The sequence below is a fragment of the Hyla sarda genome, chromosome 8, assembly GCF_029499605.1.
Source record: "Hyla sarda isolate aHylSar1 chromosome 8, aHylSar1.hap1, whole genome shotgun sequence".
Classification (NCBI taxonomy): domain Eukaryota; kingdom Metazoa; phylum Chordata; class Amphibia; order Anura; family Hylidae; genus Hyla; species Hyla sarda.
In genome coordinates, this window is record NC_079196.1 from 82,106,977 (window position 1) to 82,127,117 (window position 20,141).

At 45.0% G+C, this 20,141-nt stretch overlaps 1 protein-coding gene across 1 annotated transcript in view; it reads left to right on the forward strand.

Moving 5' to 3' along the window:
* Nucleotides 1-12,253, forward strand: part of RBM44 (RNA binding motif protein 44) — a 213,163-nt gene extending 200,910 nt beyond the window's left edge. Inside the window, exons 14-18 of the mRNA XM_056534838.1 lie at nucleotides 245-1,424; nucleotides 1,520-1,588; nucleotides 3,728-3,858; nucleotides 3,957-4,094; nucleotides 10,892-12,253. Coding sequence (XP_056390813.1) covers nucleotides 245-1,424; nucleotides 1,520-1,588; nucleotides 3,728-3,858; nucleotides 3,957-4,083 — 1,507 coding nt within the window. The 3' untranslated portion in view covers nucleotides 4,084-4,094; nucleotides 10,892-12,253. The remainder of the gene's footprint in view (nucleotides 1-244; nucleotides 1,425-1,519; nucleotides 1,589-3,727; nucleotides 3,859-3,956; nucleotides 4,095-10,891) is intronic.
* Nucleotides 12,254-20,141: the final 7,888 nt, after the last annotated feature.

A 20,141-nucleotide genomic window follows, 5' to 3' on the forward strand; every position in this document is an offset into this window, starting at 1 on the left:
AGTCTATCAGCCTCTTGGTGTCTCTAAGAATAGTGCGGAATGCTGCACTAGAGTGTGTGTGTATTTTTTATTGTTACATTTGGCAGCATGTTTTTTTTTTGCCACTTTTAGAAAGGAGGGAAGTGTGGTATCCGTTTATCAAAATGCTATATGCTGGTTATGCTCTTATACAAGTTGTGCAAAAAAAAAGAGCTTGTGTTTTACAAATGCCTTTCTTTTTTTTTTTTTTTTTTTTTTTCCCAAGTTATGCAGTACTGATTTTCTGCAAATCAGATGAAGCAGGTGCTGCCATTAAAGAAATGGATGGAAAAATGTTGCATGGAAAAAAATTAAAAGTTCGTGCCATCAAGACTTCCAGTCATAATCTTCCACTAGCTTTTCAAAAAATAAAGTCTGTCTATGGAGATATCACTCAAGATGAAAAAGGTAGATTTCATACTGTTGAGCCAAAAGAAAGTTTTGTGACAGAGCCACCAAAGAATGTCTTCACCCTGTCTAGCCAAGTCCAGCATGGCCCCACGCTTGCTGCATCAGTTGGTGGAAATCTAAAAAATTATTCTGTAAATATGCCAAGCAATAAATTCTGTCCTCCCGTTAATACAAACCAAGGATTTCCAGTTGCCCCATACTGCAGTGTATCTGGCTTCTCTAACTTCATGGCTCCGGGTTATCAGTGGATGTGTCAGTCACAGCATTCAAACATGCTACCATACAGCAGCATGCCAAATCTAATGTATGTTCCGTTTTCTTATCCTTTATATAAATTGCCTACCCATCCTCCTTTTCAGTCTTCTGTGACAAATTCTAATAATTGTATACCCAGTAATAACATGAAATCTAATGTAAATACTCAGCTTTTTAAAGAAGATAGTAATTCTGTACGTGGAAAGCATACTAAATCTACGCATAGCACAGACAGACAGAGAAACTTTGGGATTTTGCGATCCACTGTGCAAAAGCAATTCACATCTTTAACAGACAAAACTAAAGTATTGGAAAGAGACACTGGTACAAAGTTGATGGAAAATAAGCCTGCCCCAGATAAATCTGTCAATGAACAAACCTCTTTTACCACCACCAGCAATGGAAAACTTCACTGTTCAGCAACTTCATCTCCAGACAGTTCTCTTAAAATGTCTGTATCCGTTACAACAGCAGGTATACATGGGGCAGGAATGACTGACACTGGCTGCTTGTCATCTGCTTATACACCAGAAAATATCTCTGACCCTTCAAACCTCAGATCTACAGCTCCTTTAAGATTTCCAATATGTGTCCCGCCTAGTGTCACAATACCTGAAGCCAGTAGGCCATCTTTAAATCTCAATTCCAGCACAGGAGTTTTGACACCATCTCCACAACAGGCTGATGTAAGCTCTAGTGTCATACTACAGCAAGGAGATTCTCTTTCAGCTGGAAACCTGGTAAAAACCCATAGATAGTGTCATGTTAAGAAATTTGCTGTATGTGACATACACAGTGGGAAATAATCCTTTTTTTTTTTTTTATCTCCCTTCAGTCGTTACTGATGAAGCAGCCTTCTACAACCAGTAGCCAATATGGGTCTCAGGTTCCCTGTAAACCGCAGGTATTATCATGCATAATGAAATGGATTTTGATGAGGTAGCTTAGTTTTGCCTGTCCTAGTTTTAGAATGAGGGTCAAAGGGTTATTCACAATCTTACCCAATGTTTGGAAAAATAAATTCAATTTTATACATGTTATAAAATCGCCCACTTACAAAAAATAATAAAAACTTGCATATAATCAGTCTTTTGAAGAATTATGAAGAAACCCAGTTGGCGTAAGGAGATTTCTTTTTGGGCACTGCTTCATGGGGAAAAATACAGAATGCTAATTAGTTATCCAGAAGTAAGGAACCTATTAGCCAAACCATAGTCTCCTCCAAAAGGATGAGACATCCATCTGTAGACAGCTGTTTTGAAGTTCTTCTCCCTCATCACTACTGGTTGTAGAGAGAGATGTATTGGATGCAGCTTGGGGTACTGTTTCTCATTGAAAAGATTCAGTTAGTGAGACTTATTTTTCGAACAGTATTCCATTGGGGGGAGAAGTAAGCAAATTGGTTAAATGGGCACGAAATGGTCATGAAATCAAAAAATTGATATATTGTAGTACTTAAGTACTACAACATATGTCTAATATACTTTAATTTAAAAAAGTGATTTTAAACCAGTTTAAAATCACTTTTAAATTCGGCCACTAGGGGTAGCCCTCCTAGTGGCCGAATGCATTCGGCAGTGACGTCACTACAGAATTTCGACTCATTTAAGCCTGGCAACGAGTCGAAATTCAGTCACTGCGGTGCTCGCTCCCACCTGTCAATCAAACAGGCGAGAGCGACCACGCTGATAGCTGGGGCTGCGCGCATTGGCCAGCTCCACTGGCCTCGCGCGCGGCCCCGCCCGCCCCCGTTACCCTGTCCGTAGGCAGCGCGCACTCATTGCTGCGCTGATCCTCCGGATGGGTAAGTCTGATCTGAGGTCTTATAATACCGGTCCCGGGTCTCGGCTGTAATATCGTGCACGGCAGGCCGGGGATGCTCCTCTACTCCTCCTCCCTGGTAGCACATGCATAGCTAAACAGGGAGGAGGAGACCCCGGAGTTGCCTGCAGTGCTATTGGCAGATCATCTATGCACAGGAGCGCTGCATAGACGATCTGAGGGCGGAATCAAGCACCCAGCAAGGCATCAGTGACGTTGCGCCTGTTGGGAAGCGCTGCTTCCTGCCCTGCTTTATAGAGCAGATTTAGAAGCACTAAATCTGCTCTATTAAAGCGATTAAAAAAATTGTTGAAGCCAGGTAGGGGGTTAGGGCTAGATTACTACTAGGTAGGGACATATTAGATTATATAGTACTAGGTGGGAGCTACCCTTTAACCTCAATAAGGCAGACCAGAGAAGTAGATTGCAGATAGTAATGATTAGTGCTTTGCCTATGCATAGCACTGAACAGTATTTGCAATCAAAAGATTGTTATGAATAGTGTTCTATGAAGACATACAAAATGTAAAATAATTAAAATGTTTTTAAAAGAATAAGCCCATAATAAAAATATAAATTGCCCATTTTTTTCTATATTATAAAAAAAAAAGTTAAAAAAATGTACTTAATAAACATATTTGGTATTGGGGCGTGCTGAACTATTAATATATAATGTTAATTTTCCCTTATGCTGAATGGTGTAAACGTTTTTGCTCACATCAAATGTGATTTGAAAAATTAGACATACACAAAAGGGGTACCGATAAAAACTATCAAGGTGCAAGAAATGATCCCTCATACAGCCCGTATACAGAAAAATTACAAAATGTAAAATAATTAAAATGTTTTTAAAAGAATAAGCCCATAATAAAAATATAAATTGCCCATTTTTTTCTATATTATAAAAAAAAAAAGTTAAAAAAATGTACTTAATAAACATATTTGGTATTGGGGCGTGCCGAACTATTAATATATAATGTTAATTTTCCCTTATGCTGAATGGTGTAAACGTTTTTGCTCACATCAAATGTGATTGAAAAATTAGACATACACAAAAGGGGTACCGATAAAAACTATCAAGGTGCAAGAAATGATCCCTCATACAGCCCGTATACAGAAAAATAAGAAAGCTATAGGGGGTCAGAATAGGGCAATTTTAAACATACTTATTTTGTATGGTTTACTACATCTATGTGAGTTTTACATATATTCTTATCTAAAGGACTGGGGTGTGTACCCGAAACTTGACCCGTCTTCTGAGCTTCCGGTTGTCATTATTCCTAACCAGTTAAATTTTTCCCAGTTCAAAAGAGTTGTGAAGTATCTGATGGAGCATCATAAAGATGCTACTAGGTAAGAAATCAATTCCAGGTTTCTACAGTAAAAATAAACAAACATGAAAGAATATATATATAAATATATATATATATTTATTTATTTATTTTTTGCAGAGAACAGATCGTTGGGACATTAGACGAAATTAGAAGAAACAGAGGAGGAACCTTTGGTGGTTGGACTATTCCAGAAATTATATTTGCAGTATCTTCTAAATTAGTTGGAGATACTCCACCAACATAAAAAGTTACTAGGCATGTACAGTTTTTAAATTTTAGATTTTATTAGAGGTGCAAAAGCTTATGTCAGGAAATTACTTTCAAAACACTTTCACGTGAAATTATCTGCTTTTCCCCTATTGTATGTGCGTTTAAGAAGTTTTGCTAAATGTATTTTTGCAATCATGAAAAAATTTAGTTTTGACATTTTTTATTTTATTTCTTGCTTGCTTCAACAAATTATACCAAATGACTTAATTTGTTGATTGTGATGTTCAGCACTAGTTCATGGTGGTGTATTTACTGTTTTTACTGTTTAAGACATGCATTACTTTTCTGTTTAAAGGGGTTTTCCGGCCTTAGACTTCTTATCCCTATCGAATGGATGAGAGATAAGATGTCTGATAGCAGGGGTGCTGGCGCTGGGACCCCCGCCATCTCCGCGCAGCCCCGGCATTCTGTGGTGGGCGCTGCTCCCGAGCCGTAACCTCACATTTACGCCCCCTCATGACGTCACCCTCACCCCCCCCCCCCCCACTTTCATGTCTATGTGAGGGGGCATGATTGCCATCACACCCCCTCTCATAGAGATGAATGGAGTGGGAGTGGTGTGATATGACTAGGGGGTGTGGCCATGACATGACAGAATGCCGGGGGCTGCACAGATCACGGGGGTCCCAGCAGGGCCTCTGCGATCAGACATCCTATCCTTTGGATAAGGGGATAAGATGTCTAAGGCCGGAATATCCTTTTAAATACATGTTTTCTCTATCGGCTCTATTGGGGGACACAGACCATGGGTATATGCTGCTGTCACTAGGAGGCTTGACACTATGGTAACAAGAAAAGTCGGCCCCTCCAGCAGAGTATACCCGCCTACAGGCACCTGAGCTAATCTGTTTTAGCTTAGTGTCTGTAGGAGGCAGACGCTGGTCTTGGGTTCCCCAGACCTGGTCAAACATTTTTTATTTTCAAGATTAGGGACGTTTAGATTTTTCTTTCCCTTTTCTTTTCTTGTTTTCAGGTGGGGACTCAGGAACATAGCGTTCACTGTTTCTCCATTTGCGATGAAGGGGCACAGACATTATGGATGTACTGTCAACCCCTTCTCGCCAACGGTCAGCGCCTGGGGTTGTACCTCACGAGTCCGGGTCCCCCTACCTCCCTGCTCATCTCGCTGTTACAGCTCGGCATGATGCAGGTGACAAAAGGTGACTGAAGACTTCATCAGGTAAGTTCTTGACTGAGGTGAGTATCCCCCCCCCCCCCCCCATTTTTGTTTTCTTTCAGGTTTTAGGGACTTTCGTCCTCTGGAGACCCCCTACTTTCAGCCCACTCCTCTTTATTGTTACTAGGCAATCCCTGCCCAACCCCAGGCGCCGGCATCTCAGAAGCGTAGAGTTTACTTTCATTATTCGGCAGCCGCGCACTGCCGACAGCTCCCTTCCCTCACTCACAGGCAAGCGCCGTCACCACGCTCCGGCCGCATCGCTTGTTCTCGATGCGCCCGGAGCATAGTTCTTACTTCATCCTGTAGGCAGCTGCGTGCTGCTGGCGGCGCTTCTCAATGCTCCCTTCCCTCATGTGTTCACAGACGCCATTATAACTCGGGCAGTTATCTTTTGGATCGTGCCCTATAAACTGCGCGCGCGCAAACCAGATGTTTTTTCTCTGCCAATTAGGTTGTACGCACGCAGAGGTGTTCTCAGGGCCAATAAGAGGCGCCCTAGTCTAGTCCGGCCCCTCTCTTCTCATTGGTCCTGCATTCCTCCCCTCCTGTCTCTCTCCTCAGCTGCCTTTGCTGGGGACACAGACGCTGGGAGAGACTGTTTCACTTTTGTGCTATGTCCGAGCCCAGAACTGTCCCTCCCTCTAGACAGCTAACTGGGGCCCTGTTCACCTATTATACTTGCAAGGGCTGCAATTCTAAAATGTCTGGTTCTGCTGAACCCACTTGTCCCGCCTGCACCACTGCACTCCCTGATCCACCTGGTATTTCTACTCAGGATCCCCCTCCAGACCCTTTGGGATCTGCTATCCCTCCGGAATGGGTGTCTTCATTCTCCCAGTCTATTTCCGACTTGGCTCAGGTCTCCCGTTCCGTGGTGACTGCCTTGGAGAGGTCCTCTGACTCATCTCCACAGTTTGCTAGCAGACATAGGCGCTCCCCTCATAGGTATCGCCCCTCGGCTCCAGCATCCTGTAAGCGCCCCTCTTCTAAGGGATGCTCGCCTGGTCGCCGTTCTGGCTCTCCAGATCCGCGCACCAGGTCAGTTTCACCCTCATCCAAGGCTGCCTCCACCCTTTCCCACTCTCCTGGAGAACTGGAAGATGAGTCTTATGGTTCTACCTCTGACTCAGAGGATTGAACAGATACGGCCAGCCTGGTGGACACGTTGGTCTCGGCCATAAGGGACACCTTTCATCTGGAGGACCCAGGAACTTCGGACGTAGCTCCTGAAGTTTCCTTTCACCGTTCCCAACCTGCACCCAAAGTTTTTAGCTCTTATGCTGAATTTGAAGCCTTGCTGGCAGGGCTGTGGAGTCGGTAGATAAATATTCCGACTCCGCAGTTTTTTGTACCTCCGACTCTCCGACCCCTCTGTATTAATATGCGAATGTATTTATAAACACTTACAGTGTAATCCAAAAAGCTGTTCCACCAAGTTTTTCTAAGCTCTTCTAGCAGAGAGAGGTAGTTGGGCAGAAGCTGCTGCCTTCTTTTTGTGTGCTGATCTGCTGCTGAAGGGCAGTGGGAGGATCCAGGAAGGGGCATTTATTATAAAACATGATTTCCCTAGTAGAATCCCATAGTCATGTTTAAAGTTTAAGCTAACAATCTGAGTTTACAAGTTTATATAGCCTTAGCTGAATGGCAGCAGTTTTTCCAAAGGTTTACAGCTTCAGTCTTGAACTATTAACCCTCCATTCCCTTCACTTATACAAGTGTCTCTAGTCCTGCAAAAAACATATTTACTTAATCCCTTATCAGTGCGAGGCCAGGTTACCCATGGGTTCCCTGTAACAGCAGAACACAACACTATGGAAAGTATAAGTATTGCCGCTCCTAATTGTGCGTTGCGTGCCATATAGTGAAGCAGATGAAAAGCATGCTTCTTCACGGTCATTTAATGTCTTCGTTTTGCGGTTATGTGAGGCACTGCATGCATTGGTCTTTATTCTTACAGTAGAGAAGTCATTAATTATAACTTTTTGTGAATTGGGACATTTAAACTTGCTTTTTTTTTTCCCATCTAAATTTAGTAGGAGTCGGATTTGGTGCATTATTTGCCGACTCAGACTCCAGGTACCCAAAATTTTGTCCGACTCAGACTTCTCGACTCCGACTCCACATCACTGCTTGCTGGAGTCTGCCTGGAAGCAACCTGACAAGCGGTTTCAAGAAACTAAGAAGGTTCAAGCACAGTTTCTCCAACAGTGGACCCACCGGTCTCCCGCCTATCAAAAGCAACTACTCTCGGGACAAGAAGGCTCCCTCCTTCCAGACCCGTCCCTCCTGGAAATCTGATAACCGCCCGGTTGTTTCGCGGCCAAAGGCACCCGCAAGCCTACCTCTGCCTGAAGGGACACCCCCACCCACGGATTTTTCTCTTGTGGGAGGTCTGTTACTCTTCCAGGACATTTGGTCTGCGCACGTGGAGGACTCCTGGGTCAGCGTCGTGGTATCCAACGGAGACCGGATCGAGTTTGCCTCCCTTCCAAGGGATCGCTTTTTTTTGTTCCCGGGCCCCCCGGTCTCCCTCTCTGGCAATGGCATTCTCATTCAGGGAGTAATTGTCCCTGTTCCTCCCAAGGAGTTGGGTTTTTATTTCAACCTCTTCGTGGCCCGCAAGAAAGGGGGTTCCGTTCGCCCAATCCTGGATCTGAATCGCCTCAACCAACATCTTCTCCCCTGCCATTTCCACATGGAGTCTCTCCGTTCAGTCGTGGCGTCCATGGATCAAGGAGAGTTTCTTTCCTCAGTGGACATCTGGGATGCCTTCCTCCACATTCCAATCTTTCCAGGACATCAGCAGTATCTCCGCTTTGCAGTTTCAGAAGGCAATTTTTAGTTTGTGGTCCTTCCCTTCGGTCTGGCCACTGCTCCGAGGGTCTTCACCAAGGTCCTGTCGCCTGTTATCGTCCTCTTATGGACGAGGGGTGTCTCAGTGAGTCCTTACCTGGAAGACCTCCTGATCAAGGCTCCAACCAGGACCCAGAATCTGGAAAGTCTCCGTCTCACCCTTCAGGCCTTGTCCCGTTTCGGCTGGTTGGTCAATCAAGACAAGTCCAACCTAAATCCCACCCAGTCTCTAATCTTCCTGGGACTTCAGTTCAACACGGCGACTGACCGGATTCGGCTTCCGCCGGACGAGCGGCTGACTCTTTTGTCAGGAGTTCGGATGCTCCAGAACCCCATTCGTTTCCATTCGCTTCTGCATGGAGGTTCTGTGTCGGATGGTGGCGGCCATGGAGGCAGTTCTATTTGCCCAGTTTCATTACCGTCCTCTTCAACTTGCGCTTCTATCAAGGTGAGACAGATCTTCATTGTCCCTCGATTGCAGGATCATTCCTCCCCAGAGGTCCCGCCAGTCCCTTCTGTGGTGGCTTCATCCCCCCCTGCTTTTACAGGGGCGCTCCTTTCTGCCCCTCTGTTGGCAAGTCTTCACGACGGACGCCAGTCTTTCAAGTTGGGGAGGTGTTTTCGGGGACCGGACAGTCCAAGGCCTTTGGTCCCCCCGAGAAGCCCTTCTCCCCATCACCATTTTAGAACTGAGGGCAATCCTTCTTTGCCTGTGCCAATGGGAGATCCTACCTCGGGACCGTCCTTTTCGTGTCCAGTCGGACAACTCCACTGCTGTGGTGTATATCAATCGCCAGGGCGGCACTCACAGCTCGACGGCGATAGCCAAGGTGTCCAGGATTCTTCTCTGGGCGGAACTCAGTGCTGGCCATCTCAGCAATTCACATCCCGGGAGTGCACAACTGGGAAGCGGACTTTCTCAGCCAATCCTCAACCAACCCCGGCGAGTGGTTTCTTCATCCGGAGGTGTTTGCAGAGATTTGCAACCTATGGGGCACTCCAGACGTGGACTTATTCGCATCCCACCACAACCAGAAGGTTCCTCACTTTGTGGTGAAGTCCCTTGGCTCTGGCCATGGATGCCCTGGTGATTCCTTGGTGAGACTTTGCCCTACCCTATCTTTTCTCTCCTCTTCCTCTCCTTCCCTGGGTCCTGAGGAGCTCAAGGCAGAGGGCATTCCCGCCATTCTCGTGGCTGTGGACTGGTCCAGGAGGGCGTGGTACGCCGACGGGGTCCGACTACTTGACGACGTACTGCTGCGCCTCCCTCTTCGTTCAGACCTTCTGTCTCAAGGTCCCCTTTGCCACTCCAATTTACTGTCGCTGCATTTGATGGCGTGGCGGTTGAGACCGCGGTACTGAGGGCTCGAGGTTTCTTTCCCCAAGTGATTCGCACTATGATCAGGGCGCACAAGCCCTCTTCTGCGAAGATTTACCACCGTACTTGGCGGTCTTATTTTCACTGGTGTGAATCTCACTCCTTTTCTCCAGTTACATTCTCTCTCCTTCGACTTCTTTCCTTTTTGCAGTCGGGGCTAGAACAACAGTTAGCTCTCAGTTCCCTTAATGGTCAGGTTTCGGCCCTTGCCATTCTCTTTCAATGTCCTCTAGCGTCTGATCCCCATATCCAGACTTTTCTTCAGGGAGTGGCTTACGCGGCCCCTCATTACAGGTCCCCTACACATTCTAGGGGCTTAAACTTAGTTCTTGGTGCCCTGCAGGGTACTCCCTTCAAACCTCTCCTGGGACTTTCCTCTTCTTTCCTGGAAAGTGGCGTTCCTTATTGCAATTACCTCTATTAGGAGAGTTTCAGAGCTGGCAGCTCTCTCCTGCCATTCTCCCTTCCTGGTCATCCACCAGGACAAAGTTGTTTTTCGTCTGGTTCCGTCCGACTGGATGTGGTGAGGGCTGTTCAGCCCTACCTCTGTCACTTCTTCTTTTCAACAGTGTGACTCCTTTTTTGTTCTTACGGAAGGTCGCTGTAAAGGACAGCCTGCTTCAAAGGACACCATTTCTCGGTGGATCTTATCGGCTATTTCGGAAGCTTACCTTCTGCAAGGGGAAGACCCCACTCTTCAGGGTTTTTGCTCATTCCACTCGTTCTGTCGGGGCATCCTGGGCTCTCTGCAACAAGGCTTCGGCCTTGCAGGTTTGTAAAGCGGTCTTTGCACAACTTTACGAAATTCTACCTGGTTCATACCTTTGCATCCGCTGATGCTAATCTGGGCCGTAAGGTGTTGCAGGCAGCGGTGGTCCAGCCTTCCACTTGACTGGTTTTCCTTTGCCCACCCTAAGGACTGCTTTGGTAAGTCCCACGGTCTGTGTCCCCCAATGGAGCCAATAAAGAAAAGGAGATCTTTTATGCTTACCGTAAAATCTCTTTCTCAGAGTATCCATTGGGGGGACACAGCACCCGCCCTTCTTTTCTCTGGTGTTCCTGGTTCGGTTACCTGTCCGAGGGTGTGCTCAGTTGATTTTTATTCTCGGACAGTTTGTGGTTTATTTTTTCTTACCAGTTGGTCCTCTCCTGCTCTGGGACCAAAATGGATTAGCTCAGGTGCCTGTAGGTGGGTATACCCTGCTGGGAGGGGCTGGCTTTTCTTGTTACCATAGTGTCAAGCCTCCTAGTGACAGCAGCATATACCTATGGTTTGTGTCCCCCAATGTATCCTCTGAGCAAGAGATTTTACGGTAAGCATAAAAAATCTCCTTTTTGCTGCAGTGTTTTATAGTGTTTTTTCTTCCATAGGTTTCCTTATGGCCTTCCACATACCTTTTGCTGCTGAAGTTGAAGGGATGAAAAGCTGAAAGATAAACTAGAGATGACTGCAGTGTCTCAGAAAAGCACCCTTGTTTGTTTTGTTAAAAAGGCATTTGTGCATTTTTATTTTTTTGCTACAATTTTTGTTTTGTTTTGCAGCAAAAGAGGGAACTAAGTAAATATATTGCCTGGTCTGCTGTTTGTGTGGAAGAGGCCAATAATAACTCATAGTGTTCATGCCCACTGCTCTGTAGGCTTTTTACTCCAATGGAAATCCCTAGACTTTAGGTAATATGCAATACATTCACCCTTATCTCAGTAGTTTTTTTTTCTTTAGCAGTCAATGCACTTTGTGCTTGGCAAACAATGCACTGTATCAGGTCAAAATATTATTGTGTAATGAAACAGTAAGTATAGAAAGAAATACTAGACTTTAATTTTTATTTTATTTTTTATTAGTAACACTTGACAAAAGCGGAAAATGTATCTTTTGTCCAAAGTGGAAACACTCCTGCTTTTAGTCTTTCCTACAAGGTCCTTCTCATTATGCAGTCCCTGGTTCTAATCTAATGTCTCAAAATATGTGTAGGGAATGACTATTATGTGTCCAGAGACGGTGGATTATACTATACAGATTCTGGATTAGTCATGGCAGCTGGGGCATGTGGCTGTATCAAAAGCCGCCTGTTGGGGACACCTATGATTTTTTTTTCTGAGTCAGTGGTGCTTCAAGTCAAGGCAAAACAGGGCAGTACAATGGCATACACAAACTTCTGTACAAGAGAGAAGCTAATAAGAGCATTTCTCACTCTTGAGGACCCAGCATGTCTGTGGATGTGGAGGTTTTTCTTTTTTCTTCAAATTATAGATGTTAGTATTTTAGATGTTAAAGGAAAACTGACAGCTGGTTCACCTGCACTAAACCCAATACATAGGGTTACAGTGAAGGGAAACCTGAGTAAAATGATGTGTTACTCACTCTGATCATTGTCTTGTTGTAGACTTAGCATCTCTGTTGGAGATGGAACCGGCTCTGAGTTTTCCTTACTGTCCCCTCTGCTGTCATCTGCACGCCCATCTCTGAATATGCTTATCCTCTTCAGAGTGGTCCCTTGTGCATAGGCTCTCATGTTGTTATAAAAGGAGTAGTATAGTGAAAATAATCTTCATCCTGTTGTGCCCAGGCTGCAAAAAAATATATATATATAACTCGCCTTCCTCCGTTCCCTATATAGCTCTTCGGTCCTCCAGTCTCCTTCCTTCTTCCGTGTGCACTGATCGTCACACTGCAGTCAGCATATTGCTGGCCCCAGTTATGTCCCGCCTCAGCCGGTGATAGGCTGAGGGTAGTGTCATATAAGGAGCCCGGGCAGCAGGGAAACGCAGGGCCCAGGCTCCTTACATGACACTGCTCTCAGCCTATCACCGGCTGAGGCGGGACATAACTCGGGCCAGCAATATGCTGACTGCAGTGTGACAATCTGTGCACGTGGAAGAGAGAAGACCAGAGGAAGGTGTGTTAATGTTTTGTCTTGGTTTTTTGCAACCCGGGCAGAACATGAGGACGATAATTTTCACTATACTAATTTAATATGTGACCACACTAAAGAGGTTATGAATATTAAAAAATGTTCAGGCACATGGCAGCAGAGGGGACAGAGGCAGGAAAGCGCAGAGAGCCAGCTCCTGCCATTGTGCAAGGAACATATTTGCAAATTAGCAATGGAGCCTCTTTCTACAATGGGACCATGGGTGGGAGTAAGTAATATATCACTTTACCCAGGTTCATCCGCACAATAACCCTGTGTATTTGGTTTAGTGCAGGTGAACCAGCTGGACACTTCATCCTAACCCCTGTGCTTTAATACGTTTGCTCTGGTGAAACATGAATAGGTAACACAGACTCCTTATTGTTATGGACAATCACATGTTCATGGACTAAGCTAAGGTTTAGGGCTACATTTTGTTTGGAAAAGGCAGTTTTGTTCAATACTGCATGGAGCAAAAAAAAAAAAGTCAAAAACCTTGTGTACATACACCATTGTGAACAGATCCATGATAAAAAGAGGTTGTTTCACATTTTCACTTTGATCTTTTTCCCCACCACTTTTTTTCACCACTATATTTCCTGCAGGTATGGGTTTGCGTAAAATTCCCCAAATATGCCACTATTGCAGATTTTCTGCTGAAAATCGTCTGTTAATTTACCAGTGTGAACGGATCCACTTGCGTATGCATATTTAGCTGCAGATTTTACTACTCATTGAAGTCAATAGGTTGAAAACAGCAAAATACACACATGAATGTATCTTTTGGGTACATAATCAACTGGGGATTTTTTGTGTGGAAAAATTGAAGCAGTTTGTTGCTACCCATTGACTTCAATAGGTCCAGAGTAAATCTGTAAGGCAGTCTGCGATTTCCTAGCGCTGCTCGCCGGATCTCCAGCGGAAATTCTGTCTGGAGATTCCGCAGTATGAACCTTGCCTAAATCCTCCACTACTACCAATTACAGTCAGGCTGTGTTCACATGGGTGGAACTTCTACGGAATGTCCGCACTGAATATTCCGCATGGACCTTCTGCTGCAGCAGAGTCCTTTTGATTTTAATGGGATTCTGCTTTGCTGTTCACACGGCAGAATTTCAAGCCAGATGTTTCTGCTGCGGAAATCCTGATTCCGGCATTTATCCTTTCTGCGGCGTCTACAAGGAAATGCGTTGGCGTCTATTAAACACGTTTCCGAGCGGTCCTAGTGCCTGCCGTTTTTTTCAAATGTCTGCCAGTATTTTACTCCTCTGTGTGAACATAGCCTCAATGGGTAATCCACAGCTAATCGGACCTTTTAGTAAGGAAAACAAAATGTAGTGCAGTGCATCTGTACTCTGTTGCTTTGTTCACTTTGTAGATGTAGAAGAAACATGTTTGCCAGTTTGTTTACTTTCTAGTTGTATTTAATAAATCGAATATTGCTAAATCTATGTATTTTTTGCCTGTTCCTAAACCCATGGATTAAACCATAAAACTTTTTTTTTTTTTTTTTCTCCCTTCTGCAACATGATGTGGGGGGGGAGTGCTAAAGGAGAAAAAAAAGAAAATGCTATGGTGTTGGAAATAGATTAGTAATCGATTGATTTCTTGTTTTAGCCCTATGATACCCGTCTCTGCTCCGTGGTCCGGAGCTGGTCAGTATGACCAAAAATGTGTATCACTGTATTTTTGTAAGTTATGGTGGTTCCAAGGTATTTTCAACCCCCCCAATGATGTGACCTGTGGGCGCTGGTCTGTACTGTACTATCCTGTGCCCAGGCTGCAAAAAATAAACTTTCACTCACCTTCCTACGTTGCTCCGGTACTGACCTCACAGTCCTCTTGCTGCTTCCTGGGGATGGAAACGTCACAGAGCCATCAGCGTATCACCGGCCACCTCAGCCGGTAATAGGCTGAACCGGCCGTCTCCTTACAAGACAGTGGGATGGTGAAGATATGAAGTTATAAACTAGTCCTCGTCGGCCCCGCAAGTAGTCCCCTGGGCGGGGAGCTCCTCTTACTAGGTCCCGTTCTTTGGCCGGCAGCGAAGCCCCTTCGGCTTGATTGACGCGCCGCGTCATTCCTCTGCTCACTGAACAGATGGAGCAAAGCGATGATGAAGCCCGTCAATCAAGCCGAGGGGAGTCGCTGCCGGCTGAAGAAAGAGGACTGGTTAGAGGACCTCCTTGCCCAGGGGACTACTTGCAGGGCCGGCAGTGACTAGTTTATAAGTTCATATCCTTACCATCCCTGGGGGCAGGACCGTCCCCCGGGGATGGTGAGCGTAAAGATTTTACCCTATATAACGCTTTGCCAAGCGTTATAGGCCAAAATCTGATGATTGGTTCCCTTTAATTCTACTTGTTTCATGTCTGGAGGAAACCAGGCACTGCTCAATCACCTGCCCAATACTATCTCTATAATGAATCGTGGTGGCTGTTCTTTTAGTGGCTGGAACTGAGGAACACTGGTCCGGGTTGAGCGAAAGTTGAATGGGCAAAGTACAGAGTGTGCTCTGTAACTAAAACTGGGAGTGAAGGTTAACCTTCTAACAACACAGTAAGCACACAGCCAAGAAAGCAGGATTGGTCTAGGGACAAGTCTGTTACTGTCCTTTAATGTTCCAGCCAGAGCCTTGATTTGAACCCAATCGAATATCTCTGGAGAGACTAGTAAATGTCTTCCACAATGTCTTCCTAAAAATTTGCTCTGCCAAACAGCTAAATTAAAAATAGACAAAAAACATCTCCAAATGATACATTTCTCCCCATAGAGTGTGGAGGATTAGGTAAAAATGATAGTGATGAATCACCAATATGCTATTGGCCAAAGAGATGATCCTAGAATTTTCTAATGAAATTCATATTTATTCTAATGATATTCATATTTTAGTTATCTGATTCACTTTAGTTTGTCATACTTTGACAAAAATTACCTGCAAATTTTAGTCAACATAATCTCTGGCAGATTTATGTAAATCAATGTAATCTTCATCAGATTTTGGGCGAGTAAAATGTAATGATTTATGAACTCACTAGCCCCAATACCCCACCCCCTCCACAATCACACAGGTTACAGTGGGGATCAAAAGTTTGGGCACTCCAGGTAAAAATGTGTATTAATGTGCATAAAGATGGAAAATTCTCCAAAAGGCATCAAATTACTGATTAGATATTCTTATAATATGTCAACAAAAGTTAGATCTTATTTCCATCATTTACACTTTCAAAATAGCAGATAACAAAAAAAATGGCATCTGCAAAAGTTTGGGCACCCTGCAGAGTTAATATCTTGTACTGCCCCCTTTGGCAAGTATCACAGCTTGTAAACGCTTTTTGTAGCCAGCCAATAGTCTTTCAATTCTTGTTTGAGGTATCTTTGCCCATTCTTCCTTACAAAAGTCTTCCAGTTCTTTGAGATTTTTGAGCTGTCTGTCACGCACTGCTCTTTTAAGGCAAATCCATAAATTTTCAATTATGTTGAGGTCAGGAGATTGTGAAGGCCATGGCAAAATCTTCAGTTTACGTCTCTTGATGTACTCCCCCGTGGATTTCGAGGTGTGTTTAGAATCATTATCCATTTGTAGAAGCCATCCTCTCTTTAACTTCAGCTTTTTCACAGATGGCATCAAGTTAGCATCCAAAATTTGCTGAAATTCTATTGAATCAATTTTCCCTTCTAATCATGAGATGTTCCCTGTGCTACTGGCTGCAATACAACCCCAAAGCATAATTGATCCACCACCATGCTTAACAGTGTGACAGAGGTTCTTTTCATTAAATTCTTCTTCTCCAAACGTACCTTTGCTCATTCCAGCCAAAAAGTTAAATTTTAACCTCATCGGTCCACAGAACTTGTTTCCAAAATGCATCAGGCTTGTCTATTTGTTCATTTGCATAGTTCAAACGCAGATTTTTGTGGTGAGGATGTAGAAGAGGTTTTCTTCTGATGACTCTTCCATGAAGACCATATTTGTACAAGTATCTCTTTATAGTGGAATAGTGTTCCACAACTCCAATGTCTGCCAGATCTTTCTGGAGGGATTGTGCTGTCAAACGTAGGTTTTGAATTGTTTTTCTCACAATCCTGCGAGCTCTTCGGTCTGATATTTTTCTAGGTCTTCCAGATCTTGCTTTAACATCCACTGTTCCTGATGACTGCCATTTCTTAATTACATTCCGAACAGAGGATATTGACATCTGAAAACGTTTAGCTATCTTCTTATAGCCTTCTCCAGCTTTGTGAGCGTCAACTATTTTCAGTTTCAGATTTCTAGACAACTGCTTAGAAGAACCCATGGTGCTGATTGTTGGGGCAAGGTCAGATGAGTCTGGGCATTTAAAACCTTTGAGATTGAGATCACCTGGTCTTCCCAGATTATGATTGAGAACAATCCATGACACTGACAGGTCTCAGGTTTGCAAAGGGGGCAGTGCATGCTATAGATTCTGCAGGGTGCCCAAACTTTTGCAGATGCCATTTTTTTGTTTTCTGTTATTTTGAAAGTGTAAATGATGGAAATAAAATCCAACTTTTGTTGACCTATTATAAGAATGTTGAATCTGTAATTTGATGCCTTTAGACATTTTTCATCTTTCCTTGGCTTCTTTATGCACATTAATACAATTTTTTTTACCTGGGGTGCCCAAACTTTTGATCCTTACTGTATATAACTAATACAAGAAGGAATATCATCATACATATTACCACTGGTACTGACCAAATCTTTTATATACTGAGACCAATATCATCAATAATACCAGTGTAGTATGATGGTAATATGTATAATGATATTGCTCCTTGTATACTCGTTTTATTTGTAATATTTGTCTCAGTATACAGGATTTGGTCAATAACAGTATGATGGTAATGTATGGTCATAATAATTCTATTACTGACCAAATCCTGTAAACGGAGACCAATATTACCAATAATACTAGTATACGAGGAGGAATTTAATTACCACACACATTACATCAAACTGTTACTGACCAAATTCTGTATACCGGGGCCAATAATACCAGTATATGAGGAGGGAATATTGTCACCGTACATATTCCCATCATACAGTTACTAACCACATATAGTATACTGAGACCAATAATATGGGTATACAAATGACCATAATCAAACCACATATCTCCATGTAATGCTCCCCCCAGCCACCACCCCCCCAATACAGTCACCATATAGAGGTAGACACCAGCACTGTACAGGTTCTGCATGCAGTATAAGTGATTACAGTTTTATCCAGTGACTGTCTATGTTTGGCAGTGTTCACTTTTCTTTTCCTCCTTAATCCAGCCGGGGTCACCTTAAAGGGGTTCTCCGGTGCTTAAACATCTTATCCACTATCCAAAGGATACGGGATAAGATGCCTGATCGCGGGAGTGCCGCCGCTGGGGACCCCCGGGATCATGCACGCGGCACCCCGTTTGTAATCAGTCCCCGGAGCGTGTTCGCTCCGGGACTGATTACCGGCGACTACAGGGCGGGCGGCGTGTGACGTCACGCCTGCGCCGGCATAGTTATCATGCCCCCTCCCGTAGGCTTGCATTGCGGGGCGGGGCGTGACGTCACATGCCGGCGCATGCATGACGTCACACGCCGCCCGCCCTGTAGTCGCCCGTAATCAGACCTGGAGCGAACACGCTCCGGGGACTGATTACAAACGGGGTGCCGCGTGCATGATCCCGGGGGTCCCCAGCTGCGGGACTCCCGCGATCAGGCATCTTATCCCGTATCCTTTGGATAGGGGATAAGATGTTTAAGCACCGGAGAACCCCTTTAAAGATTTCTCCTGGCCACAACTCTTCTCCACAGAATTTGTCAAACATCCCGTTAGGCTCCTAACTTCAGCACAATCCCCATCTCTGTACATTCTCCCCATGAGTATTGTCCCACAAAGTAATAGTGCCCACTTTCTGGTTCAATATAGCAGGACCCCCTCTGTGCCCCCATATTGAAGTTAGGCCCATCTGTGCTTCCATATTGTCCCTTTTATAGTAGTAATATAATATAGTAGTATATTGTCCATATATAACTATATTGTAGTTATGTCCTCTCACTGGGGGATATTTATCAAAACCTGTCCAGAGGAAAAGTTCCTGAGTTGCCCATAGCAACCAATCAGATCGCTTCTTTCATTTTGCAGAGGCCTTTTCAAAACTGAAAAAAGCGATCTGGTTGCTGTAGGCAACTCAACAACTTTTCCTATACACAGGTTTTGATAAATCTCCCCCACTGTCCCTATATTGAACATACACTGCTCAAAAAAATAAAGGGAATACTTAAAGGGGTACTCCGGTGCTTACACATCTTATCCCCTATCCAAAGGATAGGGGATAAGATGCCTGATCGCGGGAGTCCCGCAGCTGGATTGGCACCCCGTTTGTAACCAGTCCCCGGAGCGTGTTCGCTCCGGGTCTGATTACGGTCGACCGCAGGGCCGGCGGCGTGTGACATCACGCCTTCCGCCCCTGTGTGACGTCACGTTCCGCCCCTCAATGCAAGCCTATGGGAGGGGGCGTGATAGCTATAAGATGTGTAAGCACTGGAGTACCCCTTTAACACAATGTAACTCAAAGTCAATCACACTTCTGTGAAATCACACTGTCCACTCAGGAAGCAACACTGATTGACAATCAATTTCACATGCTGTTGTGTGAATGGAACAGACAACAGGTGGAAATTATAGGCAGTTTGCAAGATACCCCCAATAAAGGAGTGGTTCTGCAGGTAATGACCACAGACCACACTCAGTTCCTTTGCGATGCTTTCACTCTAGTGGTAGCATGAGTCTACAACCAACACAAGTGGCTCAGGTAGTGCAGCTCATCCAGGATGGCGCATCAGTGCAAGCTGTAGCAAGAAAGTTTGCGGTGTCTGTTAGTGTAGTGTCCTGAGCATGGAGGCGCTACCAAGAAACAGGCCAGTACATCAGGAGAGGAGGAGGCCGTAGGAGGGCAACAACCCAGCAGCAGGACCGCTACCTCCGCCTTTGTGCGAGGATGAGCACTTCCAGAGCCCTTCAAAATGACCTCCAGCAGGCCACAGATGTGCATGTGTCCACTCAGTCAGAAACAGACTCCATGAGGGCCCGACATCCACAGGTTTGGGTTGTGCTTACATTGGGCATTTGCCAGGGAACACAGAGATTGGCAAATTCGCCACTGGCACCCTGTGCTCTTCAAAGATGAAAGCAGGTTCACACTGAGCACATGAGACAGACGTGACAGAGTCTGGAGACTCCGTGGAGAACGTTCTGCTGCCTGCAACATCCTCCAGCATGACTGGTTTGGCGGTGGGTCAGTAATGGTGTGTGGTGGCATTTCTTTGGGGGGCCGCACAGCCCTCCATGTGCTTGCCAGTGCTAGCCTGACTGCCATTAGGTACTGAGATGAGATCCTCAGACCCCTTGTGAGACCATATGATGGCGCGGTTGGCCCTGGGTTCCTCCTAATGCAAGACCATTCTAGACATCATGTGGCTGGAGTGTGTCAGCAGTTCCTACAAGAGGAAGGCATTGATGCTATGGACTGGCCCGCCCGTTCCCCAGACTGGCCAACCCAAATCCGATTGAGCACATCTGGGACATCATGTCTCGCTCCATCCACCAACTCCACGTTACACCACAGACTGTCCAGGAGTTGGCGGATGCTCTAGACCAGGTCTGGGAGAAAATCCCTCAGGAGACCACCTCATTAGGA